This window comes from Paramormyrops kingsleyae, chromosome 4, assembly GCF_048594095.1.
Source record: "Paramormyrops kingsleyae isolate MSU_618 chromosome 4, PKINGS_0.4, whole genome shotgun sequence".
In the NCBI taxonomy this organism is placed as follows: Eukaryota; Metazoa; Chordata; class Actinopteri; order Osteoglossiformes; family Mormyridae; genus Paramormyrops; species Paramormyrops kingsleyae.
This window is the reverse complement of record NC_132800.1, coordinates 24,858,387-24,883,014: the sequence shown is the minus strand read 5'-3', so window position 1 is coordinate 24,883,014 and position 24,628 is coordinate 24,858,387. Positions and strand designations below refer to the sequence as shown.

Genomic DNA, 24,628 nt, shown 5'->3' with positions numbered 1-24,628 from the left:
AATTTTATTATAAATAATAGTAAATGTATTAAAAGATTAAGAAACTTTATTTTATTTAACCTTATTTTATACCTAAAATACGTAAATTATTTTGTTTCATACACAGCTTTCCTTACTTATTTTAAGTAAATTTTAACCATCCAAAATATAAAAGTAAGAGAAATGCACAAACATTTATACCATATGTTGTTGCATAAAAGTAATCGTCAGTAAAAAGTTTGCTGGGTTTGGAACATAGTGTCCCCAACGCGCAATTATGCCTGATTTTACATAGGTCAAATGTACATGCATTAAACACAAATAAAGGATTGTGTCAGCTTCAAATCTAGTTAGGTACATTCTACTAAGCCTTCATTCTACACACCACTAAGGAGTGTGGGACCAAAATAAAAATTCCTTTGAAAGGATTCTAATTTTGTCTCAGCTTCACATTTCAATCTAATTGATTGAAACCAGTTAAGGAAGGGGGACTTTACTGTATCATGAACTGGACAACATTCTTCATTTATGTATGATGTTGTGTCTTCAGCTTCTTGTTGTACATTTAATTTTAGAACTTTAGATTTGATATTTGAAATACTCATCTCTACAGATTGTGTATAATATTTGCTTCCTAGTACAATGCAGACATCATGCACAATAGAACAAATTTCTTGTATAGAGGATGACTTTATCAGGATGCTGAATATGAACATCCCCACAGTGTATCTCTTATCTTTACCACTGTACTGCTTCTTACAAATTTCACTTGCCGGTCTCATCAGATGGCTTTTGCAGGATCTTACTATACAGAATTTTAAATCTTCCTGTGATGCACAACAGGGCCGTGCAGAGACGTTTAAAGGGGCGGGTGCTCAAAGTTAAAAGAGATAGAACAGACTGAATAACAACTCACATTCATGACGAATCTAATATGGAATTATGTGGATATCCATATTAGATTATTTTTAGTGAAATAAAAGCCCTCCAGAAAAGAAGGGAAAAGTCCTGTAACTTACTTTAAAACAAAACATGTTCCCTAAAACGGTGGACAGAGCTACAGACCCCCTTGTAACACCCTTACCCAGTTAGCTAGCAGTTAATGACCACCACTACTTGTGCAGTTCATAAAAGGACAGGTAATGTTTGTCGCGCTGTTGCACAAACAGCACGCTCATTTATTTAAATTCATTTGTTGTTATAGACTATAGTGTGCGCTGTACACCCTATTTACTGTTTTGTTGCAGTCTGCACCTTCCAATTAATTTGCCTGCTTCTCCTCCAGCTCCGCACCACCCAGCCTGCAGAAAATGCGCGTGCACTTTGCGAGCTCGTACCCGGCTCGTAACGAGCGCGCTCTGCCCTCAAGGGCGAGCATTGGTTAATGGCAGTCATGTGACTGATGCAAGCCAGATCCTTTTATTTAGCAAAATTGAGATTAATAGTTACATTTTATTGTTGAGGGGCAAAGACAGGGCTCCATACGCACATACACATTAAAAAAAAAAAAAAAAAACAACAACAAAAAAAAACCCAAGAAAAGGGCACTTGAGGCATCCTGGAGGAAAGGGGCGGGTGCTCAAGCACCCTCCGCCCCCCCCTCTGCACGTGCCTGATGCCCAACCACTGACAATTCTCCAACAGCGTTATAAATAGTGCTTCCTCTGAAGATCCTTGATGAGCACCCAGTCTCCTGGCTCCAAGGTCAAAGTCACCGCTGGGGGGTCAGTCGCAGTGTGCTTCACCTGTTGATGTAGGCACCAAAGTGTACCCTGTAAACTGGACAGATAAGTTAACAAATCACCATCTATAGTTTCTAACATCACTTTCCCTCCTGGATACGGCATCGGCATGGGTCTCCCTGTGAGCACCTCGAACGGGGCCACCCCAGTGGCTTGGTGTGTCCTGGGCCCCATGGCAGGGTCTCCCTGTGAGCACCTCGAACGGGGCCACCCCAGTGGCTTGGTGTGTCCTGGCCCCCATGGCAGTGAGCACGAGTGGGAGACCTGTCACCCAGCCCAACCCTGTCTCAGTACAAAGCTTGGCAACTTTCCCTTTTATGGTCTGATTTGCCCTTTCAACTATTCTCCCACTAACAGAGTGCTCTTTTTAGGTCGGAGAACGCCTTCTCTCCTTCCTCAGTCCAGTCCAGTCGGTCAGAGGGACGCAGTCCCTTCCCTCCATGCATTAAATCTTGGAGTGGCTGGGCCCTTTCTGCAAAATCCTGAATGCATGGATGGCAGTAGCCAATCATTCCCATCCATTTCATCAGCTGTTGTTTGCTTTGAGGTTCAGGTGCCTCTCTAATGGCCTCAATTCTTTTGGTTCCCAGCTGTCTGCCCTGGGAATTAAGGACATGTCCGAGGTTTTCTACCTCCTCTCCTACTAACTGCAGTTTTGTCTTTGAGGCTCTGTGGCCATTTTTTGCGCGATAATTTAGTAATGCGCATGTATCTTGTTCACATGTTTCCCTGCTGTCTGAGCACAGCAACAAATCATCCACATATTGCACCAACACACTTTTTCCCGGTGGAGAAAACCCTTCCAGATTTTTCCTAACTCCTGAGCGTACACACTCTGCGATTCTGTAGACCCTTGTGGCATTACAGTCCAGGTGTACCTTTTCCCTCGAAACGTGTGTGAAAACCAGTACTGTGAGTCTGGATGGACAGGGATGGAGGAAAATGCATTAGCTAAGTCTATGACAGAGAACCATTTTGCCTGAGGTGGGATGGAGGATAGTATAGTCACTGGATTTGGCACTATAGGCACTCTAGGATGCACTGCATCATTCACCCCCCTTAGGTCCTGCACACACCTCCATGATCCATCCGCCTCTTTCACTGGCAGAATTGGGAGTTCGCCGGGGAGTACGGGATTTCCACTAACGCTCCTCTTTTGATGAGTTCGGCATGCACTGTGGCTATCCCTTTCCCTGCATCCTGTGAGAGCGGATATTGTGCTTTTTGCGGTCTGTAGTCAGACTTTGGTTGTATTTTCAGCGGTTCTGCGGTTTTGATTCTTCCAAAGTCATTTTTCCCTTGTGCCCATAATGTAGGTGGTAAGTCGGCCAGCCACAGTGGATCCACTTCTGTTTCCTTTTCTTTTGTCACGTCAGAGTTCCAGCACATTTCTCTTCTCACTTCAACTGTACGATTCATGGCATATTTTTGAGCAGTGCCATCACAGGTAATATATCTTGGGTATTTTGAGATATGTGAATGGTGGGGACGTGGCCGCGGTCCATCTAGCATAGCAGAATTAACAACAGTTCGTTCGACATTCGTATTCAGATTCAGTGTGAATTTTTAAATCACGTTACACGAGTAACAAAGTTTATACTTGACAGATATGGCAGCTCCTTTTATGTGATGCACTGTGAGATACCAGCACCAGGAATAAATCACTCTCTAATGTTTGGAATTCTAATGTCAGAGTGTCCACTAGGTGGTCATACAAGCACATTATTTCTGGTTAGGCTAGGGTTAGAAAAAGTATGGCATTTCCAGGCATCAAAATGTGTTTTTATGATAGATCTGGGACCATCTGAAACCACACTTTAGCTTGCTTTAGTAGCTTATTTCCTACTTTGCAACAGCCTGTTTTTTCACCCGAAGGCCTCAAATAAGGGTTAGGGTTAGAAAACTGAGGCTAGGGTTACGACTGGAAAAAGTATGGCATTTTCAGGCATCAAAATGTGTTTTTATGACAATTCTGCTCCCCCATAGAATAGGAAACCACATTTTAGTATGCATTAGTAACATATTTCGTACTTTCCAACAGCCTGTTGTTTCACCATAAGGCCCCAAATCAGGGTTAGGGTTAGCAAACTGAGGCTAGGGTTAGGGTTAGAAAAAGTATGCCATTGTCAGGCATCAGAATGTGTTTTAATGCGAGTTCTGCTCCACCGTAGGATAGGAAACCACACTTTAACATGCTTTAGTAGTTTAGTAGCATATTTCCTACTTTGCAACAGTCTGTTCTACCACCCTAAGGTCCCAGATTAGGCTTAAGGTTATTGTCATGACCTGTTCCTACCGCCCTTTCATGTGCCACGCCCACTCATTAAGCTCGTGTCCAATCCCGCTTGTAACCAGCTGTTTCCTGTTTTGCCTGTTCGATCCTGTGTATTTCAGTCTGCATCCAAGTCAGTTTACCCAGGTCTGTCACTGAGGTTTGTACGTCTGATTGTGTAGTGCTGCCTATTCCATGTCCCTGCTCCTTTTCCCAGTAAATCCCGTATTCCTCACTCTCACGTGTCCTTCTCCTGCTTCCCTGCTCCTTTTCCCAGTAAATCCCGTATTCCTCACTCTCACGTGTCCTTCTCCTGCTTCCCTGCTCCTTTTCCCAGTAAATCCCGTATTCCTCACTCTCACGTGTCCTTCTCCTGCTTCCCTGCTCCTTTTCCCAGTAAATCCCGTATTCCTCACTCTCACGTGTCCTTCTCCTGCTTCCCTGCTCCTTTTCCCAGTAAATCCCGTATTCCTCACTCTTACGTGTCCTTCTCCTGCTTCCCCGCTCCGTGCACAGCAATCGGTTATGACAGTTATGACCTATTACAACAATTTACATTCAAATCCTTATGTGCACTTTCAAAATGCATTGGGTCAGTGTAGTTATTGGATTCTGTACAAATAGTATTTCCGTCCTGACAATGAAACAACCCAATATAGTCCAAAAATTTGACAAAATCTTATGGAATATATGTCATATGGCACGGTGTAGTACTACTTTTTGACACCAGATGGCAGAGAGGACTCCAATGCCAGATATTACTCATTTACATTCTAATATGTGAAGTTGTTTGAATTAGATTTTCTGGATTTTGACTATATTGTTCTGAAATCTTCGTTCAGTTCCTGACTTTACATATATAACTTTGTAACCATGCTCAAATAAAGGACCTGGTGGGAATTCCTGGTAGGGTGGTAATGGTGGTTCCTGGTATTGGTGTTTCCTGGTAGGGAGGTAGCGGAGGTTCCTGGTAGGGAGGTAGCGGAGTTTCCTGGTAGGGAGGTAGTGGTGGTTTCTGGTAGGGAGGTACTGGGATTTAGTGCACCTTCTTTAGGGTGGAGATCCATTGAGGTTCTTGTGGGAGTTCCTGGTAGAGAAGTAGTGGTGGTTCATGGTAGGGAGGTACTGGTGGTTCTTTGTAGAGAGGTAGCAATGGTTCCTGTTAAGGAGGCAGCAGCGGTTCATGAATGAATGAATGAATGCCTTTAATTGTCGCTATACACATGTACAATGAGATTAAAAGCAGCTCCTCCATTGCAAACATGTATGTAGAACAACAAACAATAAATAAATAGTGTAAAAAGTTCTGCGGCGCTATGTACATATGGAAGGAATAAATAAATAACTGTGTAGGTCATTGTACATTATCTAAATATTACACAGTATTGATGATCATGTGCAGTGAGCAGTGGGTGTTGGACACAGACCGATGATATTGTACAGTATACAGATATTGCACAGTTATTATCAGTACCATTTAGATATTGGATATTGCACATTTGTTGGATAGAAGGAAGTCCAGGGGTTGGGGGTTTAGACTGTGTAGTCAGTGCATGTGTGAGTTCAGAGTGGTTATGGCTTTTGGGAAAAAACTGTTCTTGAGTCTGTTTGTCTTTGCTGTGATGCACCTGTAGCGCCTCCCAGAGGGCATCAGGTCAAACAGATCAGAGCCAGGGTGGGAGCTGTCCTTGATGATGTTTTTTGCTCTGCTGAGGCAGCGGGAGGTGTAAATATCCATCAGGGAGGGGAGAGGGCAGCCGATGATCTTCTGTGCTGCCTTTACTACTCTCTGAAGCCTCTCCCTGTCTGCCATGGTGCAGCTGCTGTACCACACTGTGATACAGTACTGTGATACCACACTGTGGTACAGTACTGTGATACCACACTGTGATACAGTACTGTGATACCACACTGTGATACAGTACTGTGATACCACGCTTTGATACATTACTGTGATACCATACTGTGATACCACACTGTGATACCATACTGTGATACAGTACTGTGATACCACACTGTGATACCATACTGTGATACCATACTGTGATACCACACTGTGATGCCACACTGTGATACCACACTGTGATGCCACACTGTGATACAGTATGTCAGCAGGCTCTCGATGGATGAGTGGTAGAAGGTCAGTAGCAGGTTGGAGTCCAGGTTGTGCTTCCTGAGGACCCTCAGCGAGTGTAACCGCTGCTGAGCCTTCTTGGTAACTGCTGTGATGTTGTCTGTCCAGGAGATGTCAGCGGAGATAAGGATGCTGAGAAAACGGAAGGTGTGGACCCTCTCCACACACTCGCTGTTGATGTAGAGGGGGGCTAAATCGGTGCTGTGCCTCCTGAAGTCGACTATGATCTCCTCGGTTTTCTTGGTGTTCAGAGCCAGATTGTTCTTTGAACACCAGGCTGCCAACTTCAGGACCTCCTCTCTGTAAGCTGCCTCGTCTCCCATTGAGATGAGTCCGATCACTGTGGTGTCATCAACAAACTTGATGATGACGTTGTTTCTGTGGGCCGGACTACAGTCCTGGGTGTAGAGACAGTACAGGAGGGGGCTCAGCACACAGCCCTGTGGGGATCCGGTGTTCAGTGTGCGAATGGAGGAGAGGTGGGGGCTGAGTCTCACAGTCTGGAGCCGGTTGGTAAGAAAGTCCTTTATCCAGACACATGTGAGGGGGGGGGCTGAGAGTGACCAGTTTGGTAATGAGTAACGACGAAAAAGAGCACTGAAAAGGAGAGCTGTGAGCCACTGCAACCACGCTCACTGCCATCTAATATCATCTAATACAGTGGTTCCCAAACTGGGGGGCGCAGAGGTATGGCGGAGGGGCGCACCAGTGGCATGTGCCACCATAAAATAATCTCTTCACAGACTGGATGATTAAACAAATAAAGCAGCGCAACATTACATTAACTAACAATAAATAAACCACTAACTTACGTGTACTATTAGAGCATTTATTTAAACTTTATTTTAACAGGTAAATTAACTGAAAACCAGTTCTCACTGCTTTACGTGATATTCGGGAGAAAAAGCAGATAACACAACGTGACTTCCTGGGATATAAACGTCATACAAAGGACACGTTCTTCAGCCAGTAAGGGCAAAGTTGTGTCGTCACGGAGGCTGTTCCAGTTTGTTCAGCCGGCTGAGAGGTGCTGTACGATCTGTCTTAAGTCGTCTTGCTCTCGCGAGGTTTTGTACCATGTGACATGGTGACACGTGACGACGTTTTGCAGCGCCGGACAAAAAAATCTAACCTAGATTTATATGATGTAATGCTTTATTTTACAAGGGATACTTTGAACAGAAATGTATGTTTTATAACACAGCTCTTTCTTATACTTGGAAAATTCCATATCCATAAAAGAAAATGGTTTAGTGCTAAGCCAAATTTTTTTCTTTTTATTAAGGAGTTTAAACAATACAGTACCACTTTAAGTTATATTAAAAACAAAAAAGCTATGAGGTCATACGAATTACTTTGTTTTTATAAACTTGCGTAATTAACCCTGACGCATTCTTATTTGTTAGACGTGGCTATTATATATTGTATTCTGTATGTCTGGTATTTGAAATGATTGTACATTGTCTGTTTTATGTATGTACAGTTCTTGTAAATGAAAAAAAAATAAAAAATCTAACCATGATGCATTGCGTCAAGACCAGAATGCATTGCTTTAAGCCAGCGCTGTAAGAGGCTACACAAAGTCGAACGCACCCATAGTTACACTCTGGAAGTGGCATCAAGGAAAGTGCTGTTAGCCCAATAAATCATGAAAAACAAGGTTTAAAATTTTCTACATGAAGTGCAGGGAGACTATCAGTTAATGGGTATGATTTAGTGTTGTTTTCTGCTATAGTACAGGCTGAAAGCTGCGGTTATCATTAAAAACAAAATGCGGTCATCGTAAGACAAACTTTAATTTGTGTACGCCAATGAATATTAACAGGAATGTTAAATCTGCATTTGCATAATTTCAAACTTTATGCTGGACTTTTATTTTTAATTGATTGCTCGTTTTTCTCCCACAGTGGTGAAATTGCACCATTTGTATTTTGTAATTGCATTTCTTTAACAAAAAAGGTTTGAATCTGAACCTGTGTAGTTTGAATGGGGGGCTCAATAATGTTCCTATCTAGAAAAGGGGGGCCCTGCAGAAAAAGTTTGGGAACCACTGGCCTATAGAGTTATGTGTCATTTGTGTACAAAACTACAGTTTTGTGCACAAACTGTGTTTATGAGAGAGAGAATTGCCTTTATAGCCGACATTTTTAAATAATGCTATGAGTAGATTTGGTGTCCAACTTAGTGGTATTTCAGCTGCCATAAAGTTACAGTTTGCAGGTGTTACAACTTACAGTTATTACTATCATGTAATATTAGTAAAACTTTGTTGAAATGGATGATTTATCATTGATAGGTAACCAGAGAAATAACACTGAAGTTAACATTCCTGCCTCTCTCTCTCTCTCTCTCTCTCTCTCTCTCTCCCTCCCTCTCTGTGTTTCTTTGATATCCACTTTCACTTCAAGGTGGGAATTGTGACACTGTGGCCATCTCTCCCAAGATGAATCCCTGAGTAGTGAAAGAGCATATAATTTTTTTTCTACATGTTTACTCTCTTCCTTGTAGGCTGCTGCGCTCTATTTTAATTTTTGAAATCACACAACATACACATATATCCTCTGGTATGTCATGTGCTCTCGCATATCGTATAAATAATCATAGTGGGCCGCCATGACCAAAGAATGCCAGGGCCATCTTCTGGTCCCAGTCCAGCCCTGGGCAAGACATACAGTAATAATTGCTTATACTACGGGACCGTTGAATGCTTGAATCTGATTGGCTGATTAACGTTCTGAGGTGTGCAATTATTTTCAGGGAAACGCACGGCGAACGTAGTTCCAGGCAGCTCTCTTGACCGCATTACAGTTCCATATCACTTCGCATAGTTAACTGTAATAAGTAAGGGATAATGTACAGGCAGCCGGTAGTTATCGCGAAATAAGCCCCGACAGTGTGATCAGGACCCGACGCGAAGCGCTTATTACACGGCTACTTGCCACATAAGGAAAATGACATGGACATGAATATGAATTTGAAACATTTTATTGGCATATTTGTTTTAAAATAACATTTTTATCTTTCCGCGAAACGATATAGTACCACGTGACTATGCGTTATTACTTTGGAGCGGTTATTATTTGAAAATAATGAACCTGCAAATGTCTCAACTGACCAATCAGAATCAAGCATTCCAGAGAGCCGTGTAATAACGGAAATTAGCATACAGTACCTATACAGCACACAGGACTAACAAAAACAACATGACAGACGATTTTCCGAAAGTAAATTTTAATATTTACGGTGAATATGAAACTTTCAACAACTGGGCTGCAGCAGTATTAGACAGTCCAGATGAAAAACAACATAAACGAAAGCGGACATATCAGTTAGCCTAGTGTAGCAACTTAAAGGCTACACATGACATTTCTCACTAGCGAGGTAATAACAGCGCTGCATCTTAAAGCAGACTTACAGTTTAGAGACAGTGCTTCAGAACACTGTTGAGGGACACACAGAGGTAGCCTAATTCATACAAGCTCTCTCTCTCTGTTTCTCTTTCTCTGTGTCTCTGTCTCTCTCGCTCTCTTTCTAATAACTTCATTATTAACTGCATTAGTCTGCTATCAACGGCTCAAGCCTCCATTGCCAGCTTTAAAATGACGTTTTGGAACTAGCAAAAGAGTCGTTGGATGAGATGCGTAAGAAATAATCCTACTCACAATAGCGATTTAAGTAGAAAAACCGGGCGAATCCCTTGAAATATATCATCTGATCGATGTCTTGAGGTGTGGCAACCGTAGTATAAGCGGAATAATTGACTCCGGACCGTTGAATTATTAGAAAAATAATGCACACCCGAGGTGTAACGGCCACTCCGCTTCGCGTCGTGGCCGCATCACCACCTCGGGTGTGCATTACTTTTCTAATAATTCAACGGCCCGTCGTCAATTATTCCTTACTTAAACAAGTTATCGATCTGGTTTATAATAATACGCTGGTCCTTTCTGAATAACCCCTCACTCTGCTGAATACAGTGATCTGATGCCCATTGCTAATATATGGGCTGCAGCACTTGATACACACTCACAGGGTGATAATTCATTGCATGGAGATTTCGGTTCACTTACATTTTCTTCATATTGTGTGTGGTAAGTGCAATAACCAGAGGAACCATGATAATCTACTCAAACATGTCTAGGTCTGATTTAGACATGGAGTCAAGGCAAGAGAAAATGTTATTTACTGATTTTCAAAGTGTTCTCTCATCGGTAACACTTTATCTGAGGGGCACAAATAATGTAGCATTATGCTGTTACTTCTGTATTAATTAACCACAAACTAAGTCTTAGCGATCAGCTTGATTTTGTCCGTGAATATGGCCGCTGCACACGATACATCTAACCGCTGCTGTCATGGATTTTTAAAGGTCGCCGGGCAGGAAACGGCAACATCACGTTCATCTCAAACGGGAAAGTGCTGAACTTCAGCGGCGCGATGTCTGTTCCTGCAAAATATACGGATGATTTATGGTTCATAATATTTGATTTATTTTTATTATGAAAGAACGCAAATGACTATTTATTACAAACTGGCATAAAAAGAAGCGTCCCGTTAAAATGGAGTCGTCATGGTATTTTACAAATATCGCACATAGATCGGCTTTCTTATAATTTAATTCTGAACCTCTTATATTTAGTAATCTATGTTTTGTCGCCACCTAGTGGCCTCCCTGAAGAGTACACATTGTTTCTGGATCGCTTGTTCTGTGAATTGACGTGTCCAGTGGATGTAAGAAATATGGCAGCAGCTTGATATACAGACATTATAACTGACTACAGCAGGGGTGCCCACACTTTTTCAGCTTGCGAGCTATTTATAAATGACCAGATCAAAATTATCTACCTACTATAAAAATGCAAAACATACACTGAGTATTCTTTATTATTAATAATAATAATAATAATAAGAAGAAGAATAAAAATAATAATAATAACAATAATAATAATAATAATAATTTCCCTTTGGGATAAATGAATTATTTTTTAACTGAACTGGGATTTTAGTTCCTTCACCTTTATTCTCTTTCTCAGCTCGTTTTCGGAGGGAAGTTAATGTCGTAGTTTTTATGAACAGTCCGAAAATGCCGCTCCACATTCCCCTTCTTTGGAATTACAACGGCAGACTGACAGATGAGGCAAAAGCACTTCGAATATGACATGGTGAAGAAAAAACAGTCCCCCCCCCGCATTCCGTATGGAAGTGGTAGGTTTTTGGCTTCTTACTTGGTCCAGCTCCCCCATTCATTTTTATACCATTTCTTAAGTTTAGTAGAAATAAATCGGAGGCTAACTAGGTGACGCGGCCGCTTGCTGGAGTTTGGCAGCAGCTGGCGCGGTTGAACGCGTCACCCATCCTCTATTATTATGCCATACGATCTACCCAGACTACCTTTGCGATCGACCAGTGAGGGGGGTAAGGGTGCCTGTCCGACGGGGGCGTAACCAGACCTTTCACAGTGGGGTGGGGGTGGCGAGAGTGGGTGGGCACCGGCCCCTTCTGCCCGACGGGGGCGTAACCAGACCTTTCACAGCGGGGTGGGGGTGGCGAGAGTGTGTGGGCACCTGCCCCTTCTGCCCGAAGGGGGCGCAACCAGACCTTTCACAGTGGGGTGGGGGTGGCGAGAGTGGGTGGGCACCTGCCCCTTCTGTCCGACGGGGGCGTAACCAGCCCTTTCACAGTGAGGTGGGTTATTACTTGATAAAAACATATTTCATTATTTAATCAAACAAATTAATAAAAAATTTATTTACTTTAATCCACTGAACCAGGGCAGTAACTGGATATCATTATATTATTATGATTATTGTTTCTGTTATGTCTCCACTTAAAAGGTTATTATTTACACTGATTTACTCTAATTGTGTCAGTAGTAAAGTGAATTAATTTAATTTAATCCAGCAGACTGTGGTGTCATTATGTTACTCAGTTATGCTTTGGGTGACGCTGAAGCAGGACATTAATAGGACAGAACAGAAAGCCTTTATTGTCATTGTACAGGGAGGAGATACAGTAAATAGGCATAAATATATAAATGTACATATACAGGGGAGGGGGAAAGCCCCCCCCCCCATAAGGATTACATTTAGTTACATTTTAGTCAGAGAGAAAAGCTATAAAATGATATTTTTGTTCTTTATTCAGCTCGCTGAACACAGGCATTTATTTTAGTTAAACATACATTTCAGAGTAAAAAGGATTATAAAGTTTAAAAAGCAGAGATTTTACCATTTTGCCAGGAGAACCAGCAACACGTCACAGTGACACTGAGGAGTTTGGAAAAACCATAAACCCTGGATAGAGGGGCTCAGTGAATGAGGAGGTGAATCTGTACAGGGGGGTCAGTCCATCAGAGGAGACTCTGTAGAAGGACAGAGCACCAGCCCCCCAGTCCAGATACACTCCTACTCTGTGGGAGCCTGAGGGCTCTATGGGTATGAGAGTCTCTTTATTATTGTGACAGATGCAGTAACTGTCAGGATAACAGCACAGAATCCATGACTTGTCATTGAATCCAAGCACACAGTCACTCTCTCCTTTCCTCTCGATCCCTTTATAAGTCACTCCTATCTGGGCTCCATCTCCATCCCACTCAGCCTCCCAGTAACAGCGGCCAGTCAGACTCTCTCGGCACAGAACTTGGCGGTAGCTGTCAAATCTCTCTGGATGATCAGGATATGGCTGCTCTGCCCCCCCTACATGTGTCACCTTCCTGTTCCCCCCTGACAGAGACAGGCGTCTGTTTGCTGTGTTGGGGTCCAGCGTCAGATGACAGGAGTCTGTAGGCAGGAGGAAGAATTATTAATACCATCAGGCAGCCTGTACTTTATGTTTCTGTACAATATAAAAACAGCACCCTCTCCTGGAGCCGACACCTTATCGTGGTGGAGGGGTTTGCATGTTCCAGTGATCCCAGGAGGTAAGTTGCCCGGGGCTTTATGCCCCTTGTAGGGTCACCCAAGGCAAACAGGTCCTGGGTGAGGAACCAGACGAAGTGCGGCCCACAAGACCCCCAATGATGAATAAAATATTGGATCCATGATTTTGCTTGCCCGGACGCGGGTCAATGGGGCCCCCCCCTGGAGCCAGGCCTGGGGATGGGGCTCGATGGCAAGCTCCTGGTGGCCAGGCCTGCACCCATGGGGCCTGGTCGGGCATAGCCCGAAGAAGGCACGTGGGTCCCCCCTCCAATGGGCTCACCACCTGTAGGAGGGGCCAAAGGGGTCGGGTGCAGTGTGAGTTGGGCAGTGGCCAAAGGCGGGGACCTTGGCGGTCCGATCCTCGGCTGCAGAAGCTAGCTCTAGGGACATGGAATGTCACCTCTCTGGTGGGAAGGCTGTGAAGTTCCGACTAGATGTAGTCAGGCTCACCTCGACGCATGGCCTGGGCTCTGGAACCAGTCTCCTCAAAGGGGGTTGGACCCTCTTCCACTGTGGAGTTGCTCACGGGGAGAGGTGCCGAGCTGGGGTGGGCATACTTATTGCCCCCTGGCTGGGCGCCTGTACATTGGGGTTTACCGCGGTGGACTAGAGTGTAGCCTCCCTTCGTCTTCGGGTGGGGGGACGGATCCTGACTGTTGTTTGCGCTTATGTGCCAAGCAGCAGTTCAGAATACCCACCCTTTTTGGAGTCCTTGGAAGGGGTGTTGGAGAGCACTCCTCCTGGGGACTCTCTTGTTCTACTGGGGGACTTCAATGCTCACGTGGGCAATGACAGTGAGACCTGGAGTGGCGTGATTGGGAGGAACGGCCCCCCGAATCGGAACCCGAGTGGTGTTTTGTTATTGGACTTCTGTGCTCGTCACGGATTGTCCATAATGAACACCATGTTCAAGCATAAGGGTGTCCATATGTGTACTTGGCACCAGGACACCCTAGGCTGCAGTTCAATGATCGACTTTGCGGAGGCGGCTGTCTGGAGCTGTGGCTGTGGTTGGTGCTTGTCGCGGTGGCAATCCCCGAACCCGCTGGTGGAAATCGGTGGTGAGGGATGCCGTCAAGCTGAAGAAGGAGTCCTATCGGGCCTTTTTGGCCTGTGGGGCTCCGGAAGCAGCTGATGAGTACCGGCGGGCCAAGCGGAATGCGGCTTCGGCGGTCGCTGAGGCAAAAACTCGGGTTTGGGAGGAGTTTGGCAAGGCCATGGAAAACGACTTCCGGACGGCTTCGAGGCGATTCTGGTCCACCATGTGGCGGCTCCGGGTGGGAAAGTGGTGCAACATCAACACTGTTTATGGTGGGGATGGGGTGCTGCTGACCTCAACCCGGGACGTTTTGGGTCGGTGGAAGGAGTACTTCGAAGACCTCCTCAATCCCACCGACACGCCTTCCGATGTGGAAGCAGAGTCTGGGGACTTGGGTGTGGACTCCCCTATCTCAGGGGCGGAGGTCACTGAGGTGGTTAAAAAGCTCCTAGGTGGCCGAGCCCGGGGGGTGGATGAGATCCACCCGGAGTTCCTCAAGGCTCTGGATGCTGTGGGGCTGTCTTGGTTAACACGCATCTGCAGCATCGCGTGGACATCGGGAGCAGTGCCTCTGGACTGGCAGACTGGGGTGGTGGTCCCCCCCTTCAAGAAGGGGGACCGGAGAGTGTGTTCCAACTATAGGGGATCACACTCCTCAGCCTCCCTGGTAAGGTCTATTCGGGGGTGCTGGAGAGGAGGGTACTGAAGTTTATGAAATAGATCAGGAAATGTCTTTCCTTCTAACCGCTAAACATGACGCGTTCAACTTGAAAATGGATGAATAACAGAATATGTAAGTAATATTATTAAATATTTAAAGTGATATTTAATAAAAGTTTGGACCTGGATTCCGATACAAACGCCTCCGAAGACGATTCCGGCGCCTGAGTTGCGCTACATGAGCATCCAGTATTTACAGTGATTGTCAGACATGGTCTTTAGTAACAGCAAAGCCGCTCTGAATGCTTTTCACATGCATCGGCTTATTTCCGTAAAGCGTGTCATATTGTATCTACTGATCCGGGAGAAAGGTTATGTCATTAATTCAGAAAAACACGTTACTCATAAAAACAAGATGATTATTACGTTAATTTGGAAAAGCAGAATTGATTGTTTTTCTGATTAATGCAATACGCTTCCATATTGAACCGCTTACCGAGCGTGTGACTCTAGATGCGGCGCCGCTGCCCCGAGGCGTGAGCCCTGCATCTCGCGCAGGCACGTGGCCGCGCTAATCTGTTAACATGGGCGCCGAGATGAAATTCCATATTTTCTGCTGCACATCCAGTGTGTCCCGGGTGCAAATTTCTTTTAGCACCGTGGTTCGGGCAGTGTTGCCAACTATTTTCAATGGAAAGTAGCTAAAGTCTGCTCGAAAAGTCGCCAAATGTCGCTAGATGACGTCATGTGTATATTTGCATATTGATGACGCATTCTGCGTGTTTTCCCTAATCCTTCCTCACGTGTCCAATATAAAACTATCAATTACGTTACATATTTTCTGTCAGACAACATTTATATTATACGTATATATGTTTTTTTATGTGTTTATGAGTTTAATAAGTTTAATGAAGTTTATCGTTGTGTATGAGTAAGTAGTGGTGTGTGTGGCTTGATGGTTAGGGTAGTGCGCTTGTAATTGAAAGATTGCAGGTTTGAATCCCCCACCAGCAAGTTACCACTGAGGTACCCTGAGCAAGGTACCGTCCCCAAGCACTGCTCCCCGGGCGCTGAATTAGCTGCCCCCTGCTATGTCACGAAAGTCATATATGGGTCAAATGCAGAGGTCACATTTCGTTGTTGCGCACTGTGTGCTGTGATGTGTTGACAATGACCACTAATCACTAAATTCTACCCCTAATTCTTCTAGAATCACGTACAGTCAATCAGATGTAGCTCAGTAGACGAGCTCAGAAACTGGAATGAACTTAAGCTCTGTAACAGTGAGTAATTTAAGTGCATCAGAGGAAAAAATAAATAAATAAGAAGAAACGGTCAAATTAAATAGTTTTATTTCAAGCAAAAGAGAAGCAGGTAAGTGATTGGTCCGTGGCAACACCGTTTGCACATGCGCAGCTCATTCACATCTATGTCAGCTGCCGTGCGGTCACGGGAATATGCTGCTCCTTTCAGCCGGAGCTAGCGCTCACTGATCAGAGCAGACACAGGGAGATGAGTAACTGTACCGGGAAAGCAAGACCTCGCGCTTACAGGACAGTACTGGTGACATTTGGAAAGCTGCTAAGGTTTGTCCAAAAGTCGCTAGATTTGCCGCTAGGCGCTTTTTTGAAAAAAGGTCGTCAAGGGGGTCTGAAAAGTCGCTAAATCTAGCGAAAAATTCGCTAAGTTGGCAAAACTGGGTTCGGGAAATCTTATTAATATTCACAAGCGAAGCACTACATGATTGGCTGGCTCATTAATATGTATGAGAGGGGCACTACCCAATTGGCCAGTGAACATCGACATGCGCTGCCTGTTTTTTCTGCCTAAGGCGGGGGTGTCCAAATCCAGTCCTGGAAGCCCGGAGCCCTGTGTAGCTTAATTTTTTCCCTGTTCCACCATAAATGATTGAGCTAAAGTGCTGTATGGTAATTAGCACAAGCAGTTGAATCAGGTGTGTTAAATGAGGGGCGACCCAAAAATGTGCAGGGCTCTGGCCCTCCAGGCCAGGATTTGGGCACCCCTGGTCTAAGGCATTCAGTGGCCAATCAGGAATATTCTCTCATGAATATTAAGGAGTGTTCCAGAACCACCCTGTAAAAATGCAAATTCACATTTTGCAATTGAGGAGAGAGTCTGGTGTCACTGTCTACAGGTGCCGTCTTAGGACAATACTAACGAATCTCGCACAGAAAACACACACACTCACAGCATGCGCAAAAAGAACAAATGCAAAGGATTCTTTTTTTGTGAAATTAAAAATGTACAACTACATCAGAATATATTTTAACCATCTTACACTCCCACACAAACACAAAGACAATATGAGCAGCTATAAAGTTTTTGTAAAAAATATTTTTTAAAACAATTAAATGAATTGATAGTGTTTTGTTGATGATTTTGATGTTTTATTTTTCTCATTTGGATTCACAAACAGAAACTCACCTGAACACAAACATGGAAATCCATCTACACACAGTGCAAAAAGCCACTCATCACAACAATCATGTGAATACAATCATAACATAGTATTAATGGTATTATTAATAAAAACCTGAAAAACACACTTACATTTCTGTAAGCCTGGTCTGGTCCTGCACTCTCCACTGTGGTCCACACTATAGGAGAAGCAGAATGACATAGTGCTGCTGTATCCATTTATTTCTTGGTGCCTCTTCTTCACATACATGCATAAGTATCTGTAGCGTGTCAGACACACACTCTGTACTCACTTCAGCTTCTCCAGTTTACAGCTGGGATCCTCCAGTACAGCAGAGAGCAGCTTCACTCCTGAGTCTCCTGGGTGATTGTAGCTCAGATCCAGCTCTCTCAGGTGTGAGGGGTTTGACTTCAGAGCCGAAGCCAGGGAAGTACAGCCTCTCTCTGTGACTCGACAGAATGACAGCCTATAGAAAGGAAATCACAAAATTTCAGACAAAATACAGGTGGCAACGATTCTTCAGAATGCCAGTGCTGATGTGCCCAAAGCGACCAGCGACTGGTCTGGACCCACCAGACCAAACAGCCCTTCAGCTCCTCCCCCTTTTCCTCCATCCCTGTTCTTCCTGTTCCTGATAAAAAGCTGTGGAGGATGACCACACGGAAAGGACTGCCGCCTCCCGCCTGCTCAGCCCGTCACCAAGGAGCCGGGCCCAGCCGTCTGCCCTTTCTAAATGTACCCCCTTACCCTCTAAAATAAACACTGCCCATTTGGGGTGTCCACTGCAACCCTGTGTCTCCTGCCTCCTTACCCAACACAGGAGACTAACCTGGGAAAGATTAACCTTCACATCCAGATCAGTACAGAGCTGGGAAACACCCCCATCTGACTGCCGAGGGGAATCGCTGACGGTCCCCCAAGGAGAGGCTGTACAGAGCCTCCCATGGTCTGGCTGTGAAAACACTGGCAGCTGGTGAATATGTGTACAGTGGATGTCAAAAGCTGACACACCCCTATTGTATCTGTGCGCTGACCTAAAGCTTTTCAAGCATTTTTATGTAAATAGTTCCCCTTCTTTTCCATGCAAATAGCTGCCATTCTTTATTCTCATTTCAGCCTTTAAATAAACAGAGAGTTACATTTAAATAAGAAGATGCTTGATTTTAATAAGCAATGAAAAAATGACATGTGATTCCTCCCATAACATATTCAGACCAATAAAATTCCTCCCACTGCAGCCGTCAGCCATGTTTCTGCCAGGTGGCCCCAGACTAACTGGTAACTCTGACAGGAGGAGATGTCAACATCCCCAGCAGCTAATGCAGGCCAGGCAGGCTGTGTTAGTTCTCGTTCCAGCCTGGCTGATGCAAGGCTTGTTTTATGTTTAAATTGAACAAATTATGAATTTAAGTTAAGTTGAAAAAATCAGGATGCAACAGTACTTTCAGGAATTCTGTTTGAGAGACCTTAGCACATGAACATTTTAAACACTGTGGTCCACACAGATCTGTACAGTGCAGTGAGAGCTGATTACAGGAGTGATTCCTCTCTCATAGCTGACAGGCGGCTGATGTGACACAGGAAGGTGTCCATGCAGCAGGTACCCAAAATAAAAGAGTATTTATTTGATGTAATTCCACCTGAGCAAATGTGATTTAGGTTCCTCTGCTGTGAAACTGTGAAAGTCCAGCCCATGCATTTACTCTAAGAATATAGTATAACAATATTAAATCAGTATGACAATACTAAGACAAAACATCATGTCCTCCTTTCTAAAAAATATAATGAAATGAAAAGTAAAAAGTGTAAATTGATACCTGCTTAGTGGGAATGAAATGGTGTGAGTGCAGCGGTTCGCTTGTCAGACTTGCCTTGCAGCCACAGAAACACTTTATAATATTAAAGTACCAGTTTACTGTTTGTACCGTCAAACTGGACTGACCTCAGTATCTCCAGCTTACAGTGTGAATCCTCCAGTCCAGCAGAGAGCAGCTTCACTCCTGAATCCTGCAGGTCATTGTCACTCAGGTCCAGCTCTCTCAGGGGTGAGGAGTTTGATCTGAGAGCTGAAGCCAACGTGTCACAGCATGTCTCTGTGAGATTACAGCTGTTCAGCCTGGAAAAAGAAAATATGTTAAGACACAGACACATATATAACCTACACATTGTTAATAGTACTGACAGCAACATTAAAACAAGTGAGCAGCACAGGCCACTGGGGGACTCAGAGGGGGAATGGGGGGGCAGTCACCGCCCTAGAGCCCCCATGGCTGAAAAAACGTCACTAAATTTCCCTAAGGAATGGTGAAAATGCCACTATTAGCTGCCCATCGCACGGTTTAGCACCATCTAGGATGTCCCCTTCACTGGAGATGGTGCCTTATAGAGCGAGAAGATGTGATGAAGTGTATTAATGAGCCCTTCTAGTGGAGGATATGTGATGCAGTGCCCTAAAAGGTGCCCATACAATGGTATAAGCGGCTCCTATGGGTACCCTTCTAACGGAAAAGGGTGCCATTATGAAGAGCCCTTCTAGTGGAGGATATGTGATGTAGTGCCCTAAAAGGTGCCCACACAATGGTATAAGCGGCTCCTATGGGTACCTTTCTAACGGAAATGGGTGCCATTATGAAGAGCCCTTCTAGTGGAGGATATGTGATGCAGTGCCCTAAAAGGTGCCCATACAATGGTATAAGCGGCTCCTATGGGTACCCTTCTAACGGAAAAGGGTACCATTATGAGGAGCCCTTCTAGTGGAGGATATGTGATGTAGTGCCCTAAAAGGTGCCCATACAATGGTATAAGCGGCTCCTATGGGTACCCTTCTAACGGGAAAGGGTACCATTATGAAGAGCCCTTCTAGTGGAGGATATGTGATGTAGTGCCCTAAAAGGTGCCCATACAATGGTATAAGCGGCTCCTATGGGTACCCTTCTAACGGAAAAGGGTACCATTATGAAGAGCCCTTCTAGTGGAGGATATGTGATGTAGTGCCCTAAAAGGTGCCCATACAATGGTATAAGCAGCTCCTATGGGTACCCTTCTAACGGAAAAGGGTACCATTATGAAGAGCCCTTCTAGTGGAGGATATGTGATGCAGTGCCCTAAAAGGTGCCCATACAATGGTATAAATCAGGGTTATTCAACTCACGGTCCTCGAGGTCCGAGCACTGCTGTTTTTCCAACCTTCCTTTACCTGTCAGTCAGGTGTGAAGCCTCTGACCAATCAGAATCAGTAATTATTAAACAACTACCTGGGATAACTGAAAACACGGCCTGGATTTGGAATCGAGGTCCAAAGTTGAAGAACCCTGGTATAAATGGTCCCTATGTGTATCCTTTCCATAGAAAAGGGTGCTGGACCAACCTATCCCAGGCCATCAGAGCAGTAAATAGTGCAAAAGCTGAGAGAATCCACAGCCACTCCCAAAACACTGGGGACGTACGACACATGTGGCAGGACATCTGGGCATCACCCACTACAGGACATCTCCACCTGCCTGTGACAGTGAGACCTCTCTTCCAGATGTGCTGAGTCACATCTATGCATGGTTTGAAGCACAGAATGACATGGCAGCAAGGAAGATCACCCCTCCCCCCAACGACCAGGTACTTTGCATGACCATGACTGATGTGAGGAGAACTCTGTTCAGAATCATCTCACAGAAGGCCACCAAACCAGACAACATTCCTGGTCTTCTGCTCAGGGGATGTGCAGACCAGCTGGCATTACTGACATCTTCAGTATCGCTCTGAGCACCACAGTCGTTCCAACATGCTTCAAAGCCACCACCATCATCTCCATGCCAAAGAAGGCTTGTGTCCTGCTTCAATAACTACCATCCCATCACCTTCACACCCATCATCATGAAGTGCTTCAAGAGGCTCGTCATGAGCTACATAAAATCACAGACAAAATATGGACAAAATACAGGTGGAAACGATTCTTCAGAATGCCAGTGCTGATGTGCCCAAAGCGACCAGCGACTGGCCTGGACCCACCAGACAAACAGCCCTTCAGCACCTCCCCAGACGGCCTGGAGGATGACCACACGGAAAGGACTGCTGCCTCCCGCCTGCTCAGCCCGTCACCAAGGAGCCGGGCCCAGCCATCTGCCCTTTCTAAATGTACCCCCTTACCCTCTAAAATAAACACTGCCCATTTGGGGGGTCCACTGCAACCCTGTGTCTCCTGCCTCTTTACCCAACACAGGAGACTAACCTGGGAAAGATTAACCTTCACATCCAGATCAGAACAGAGCTGGGAAACACCCCCATCTGACTGCCGAGGGGAATCGCTGACGGTCCCCCAAGGAGAGGGCTGTACAGAGCCTCCCATGGTCTGGCTGTGAAAACACTGGCAGCAGGTAAATATGTGTACAGTGGATGTCAAAGCTGACACACCCCTATTGTATCTGTGCGCTGACCTAAGTTGTTGAACTTTATTGTTATCCCCTAGGGGGCAATTTGTTTTACAGCCAGCAACAGTTAATAGACAGACAACAGAGAACATTTTTACAGTAAAAACAATTAAAGGTCATATTGATTTAACAAACCAATGGCACTTGGAATAAAAGATTTTTTAAACCTATTTGTCCTACAGTTTGGTAATTTATGTCTCCAGCCAGATAGAAGCAGCATGAACTCCCTCGATAAGGGACCTAAAGCTTTTCAAGCATTTTTACTTAAATAGTTCCCCTTCTTTTCCATGCAAATAGCTGCCATTCTTTATTCTCATTTCAGCCTTTACATAAACAGAAGGTGACATTCAAATAAGTGCAGAATTTTTAATTTTAATAAGCAATGAAAAAATGACATGTGACTCCTCCCATAAAATATTCAGACCAATAAAATTGCTCCCACTGCAGCCGTCAGCCAGACTGACTGGTAACTCTGACAGGAGGAGATGTGAACATCCCCAGCAGCTAATGCAGGCCAGGCAGGCTGTGTTAGTTCTCGTTCCAGCCTAGTTGATGCAAGGCTTGTTTTATGTTTAAATTGAACAAATTATTTAGTTAAAAGTTAGTTGAAAAAAATCAGGATGCAACAGTACTTTCAGGAATTCTGTTTGAGAGACCTTAGCACATGAACATTTTAAACACTGTGGCCCACACAGATCTGTACAGTGCAGTGAGAGCTGATTACAGGAGTGATTCCTGACAGGCGGCTGATGTGACACAGGAAGGGGTCCATGCAGCAGCTACCCAAAATAAAAGAGTATTTATTTGGTGTAATTCCACCTGAGCAAATGTGATTTAGGTTCCTCTGCTGTGAAACTGTGAAAAGTCCAGCCCATGCATTTACTCTAGTATATAGTATAACAATATTAAATCAGTACGACAATACTAAAACATCATGTCCTCTTTTCTGAAAAATATTAAGAAATGAAAAGTACAAAGTGTAAATTGATACCTGCTTAGTGGGAATGAAATGGTGTGAGTGCAGTGGTTCACTTGTCTGACTGTCCTTGCAGCCACAGAAATACTTTATAATATTAAAGTACCAGTTTAGTGTTTGTACCGTCAAACTGGACTGACCTCAGTATCTCCAGCTTACAGTGTGAATCCCCCAGTCCAGCAGAGAGCAGTTTCACTCCTGAATCCTGCAGCTCATTGTCACTCAGGTCCAGCTCTCTCAGGGGTGAGGAGTTTGTTCTGAGAGCTGAAGCCAACGTGTCACAGCATGTCTCTGTGAGATTACAGCTGTTCAGCCTGGAAAAAGAAAATATGTTAAGACACAGACACATATATAACCTACACATTGTTAATAGTACTGACAGCAACATTAAAACAAGCGAGCAGCACAGGCCACTGGGGGACTCAGAGGGGGAATGGGGGGGCAGTCGCCACCCTAGTGCCCCCATGGCTGAAAAAACATCACAAATATTCCCTAAGGAATGGTGAAAATGCCACTATTAGCTGCCTAAAGCACGGTTTAGCACCATCTAGGATGTCCCCTTCACTGGAGATGGTGCCTTATAGAGCGAGAAGATGTGATGAAGTGTATTAATGAGCCCTTCTAGTGGAGGATATGTGATGCAGTGCCCTAAAAGGTGCCCATACAATGGTATAAGCATCTCCTATGGGTACCCTTCTAACGGGTAAAGGGTACCATTATGAAGAGGCATTCTAGTGGAGGATATGTGATGTAGTGCCCTAAAAGGTGCCCATACAATGGTATAAGCGGCTCCTATGGGTACCCTTCTAACGGAAAAGGGTGCCATTATGAAGAGCCCTTCTAGTGGAGGATATGTGATGCAGTGCCCTAAAAGGTGCCCCTACAATGGTAAAAGCGGCTCCTATGGGTACCCTTCTAACGGGAAAGGGGACCATTATGAAGAGCCCTTCTAGTGGAGGATATGTGATGCAGTGCCCTAAAAGGTGCCCCTACAATGGTATAAGCGGCTCCTATGGGTACCCTTCTAACGGGAAAGGGTGCCATTATGAAGAGCCCTTCTAGTGGAGGATATGTGATGCAGTGCCCTAAAAGGTGCCCCTACAATGGTAAAAGCGGCTCCTATGGGTACCCTTCTAACGGGAAAGGGGACCATTATGAAGAGCCCTTCTAGTGGAGGATATGTGATGCAGTGCCCTAAAAGGTGCCCCTACAATGGTATAAGCGGCTCCTATGGGTACCCTTCTAACGGGAAAGGGTGCCATTATGAAGAGCCCTTCTAGTGGAGGATATGTGATGCAGTGCCCTAAAAGGTGCCCCTACAATGGTAAAAGCGGCTCCTATGGGTACCCTTCTAACGGGAAAGGGGACCATTATGAAGAGCCCTTCTAGTGGAGGATATGTGATGCAGTGCCCTAAAAGGTGCCCATACAATGGTATAAGCGGCTCCTATGGGTACCCTTCTAACGGGAAAGGGGACCATTATGAAGAGCCCTTCTAGTGGAGGATATGTGATGCAGTGCCCTAAAAGGTGCCCCTACAATGGTATAAGCGGCTCCTATGGGTACCCTTCTAACGGGAAAGGGGACCATTATGAAGAGCCCTTCTAGTAGAGGATATGTGATGCAGTGCCCTAAACGGTGCCCATACAATGGTATAAGCGGCTCCTATGGGTACCCTTCTAACGGGAAAGGGGACCATTATGAAGAGCCCTTCTAGTAGAGGATATGTGATGCAGTGCCCTAAAAGGTGCCCATACAATGGTATAAGCGGCTCCTATGGGTACCCTTCTAACGGGAAAGGGGACCATTATGAAGAGCCCTTCTAGTGGAGGATATGTGATGTAGTGCCCTAAAAGGTGCCCCTACAATGGTATAAGCGGCTCCTATGGGTACCCTTCTAACGGGAAAGGGGACCATTATGAAGAGCCCTTCTAGTAGAGGATATGTGATGCAGTGCCCTAAACGGTGCCCATACAATGGTATAAGCGGCTCCTATGGGTACCCTTCTAAAGGAAATGGGTGCCATTATGAAGAGCCCTTCTAGTG

At 44.9% G+C, this 24,628-nt stretch overlaps 2 protein-coding genes across 5 annotated transcripts in view; both read right to left on the bottom strand.

Annotated features, from left to right (window-relative positions):
- LOC140588788 (protein NLRC3-like) overlaps window positions 1-24,628 on the bottom strand; it is a 242,237-nt gene that overhangs the window by 199,718 nt on the left and 17,891 nt on the right. For all 4 annotated transcript variants that reach the window (XM_072710953.1, XM_072710951.1, XM_072710950.1 and 1 more), the window contains exons 7-8: window positions 22,724-22,897; window positions 19,129-19,302 (exon numbers count right to left, since the gene is read on the bottom strand). In XM_072710953.1, the coding sequence (XP_072567054.1) occupies window positions 19,129-19,302; window positions 22,724-22,897 (348 nt within the window). The remainder of the gene's footprint in view (window positions 1-19,128; window positions 19,303-22,723; window positions 22,898-24,628) is intronic.
- On the bottom strand, window positions 12,091-14,841 carry LOC140588966 (stonustoxin subunit beta-like). The gene is made up of 2 exons (XM_072711615.1): window positions 14,832-14,841; window positions 12,091-12,906 (listed from the first exon to the last, which is right to left on the bottom strand). The coding sequence occupies exons 1-2, from the start codon at window positions 14,839-14,841 to the stop codon at window positions 12,383-12,385; spliced, it is 534 nt and encodes a 177-aa protein (XP_072567716.1). The 3' UTR covers window positions 12,091-12,382.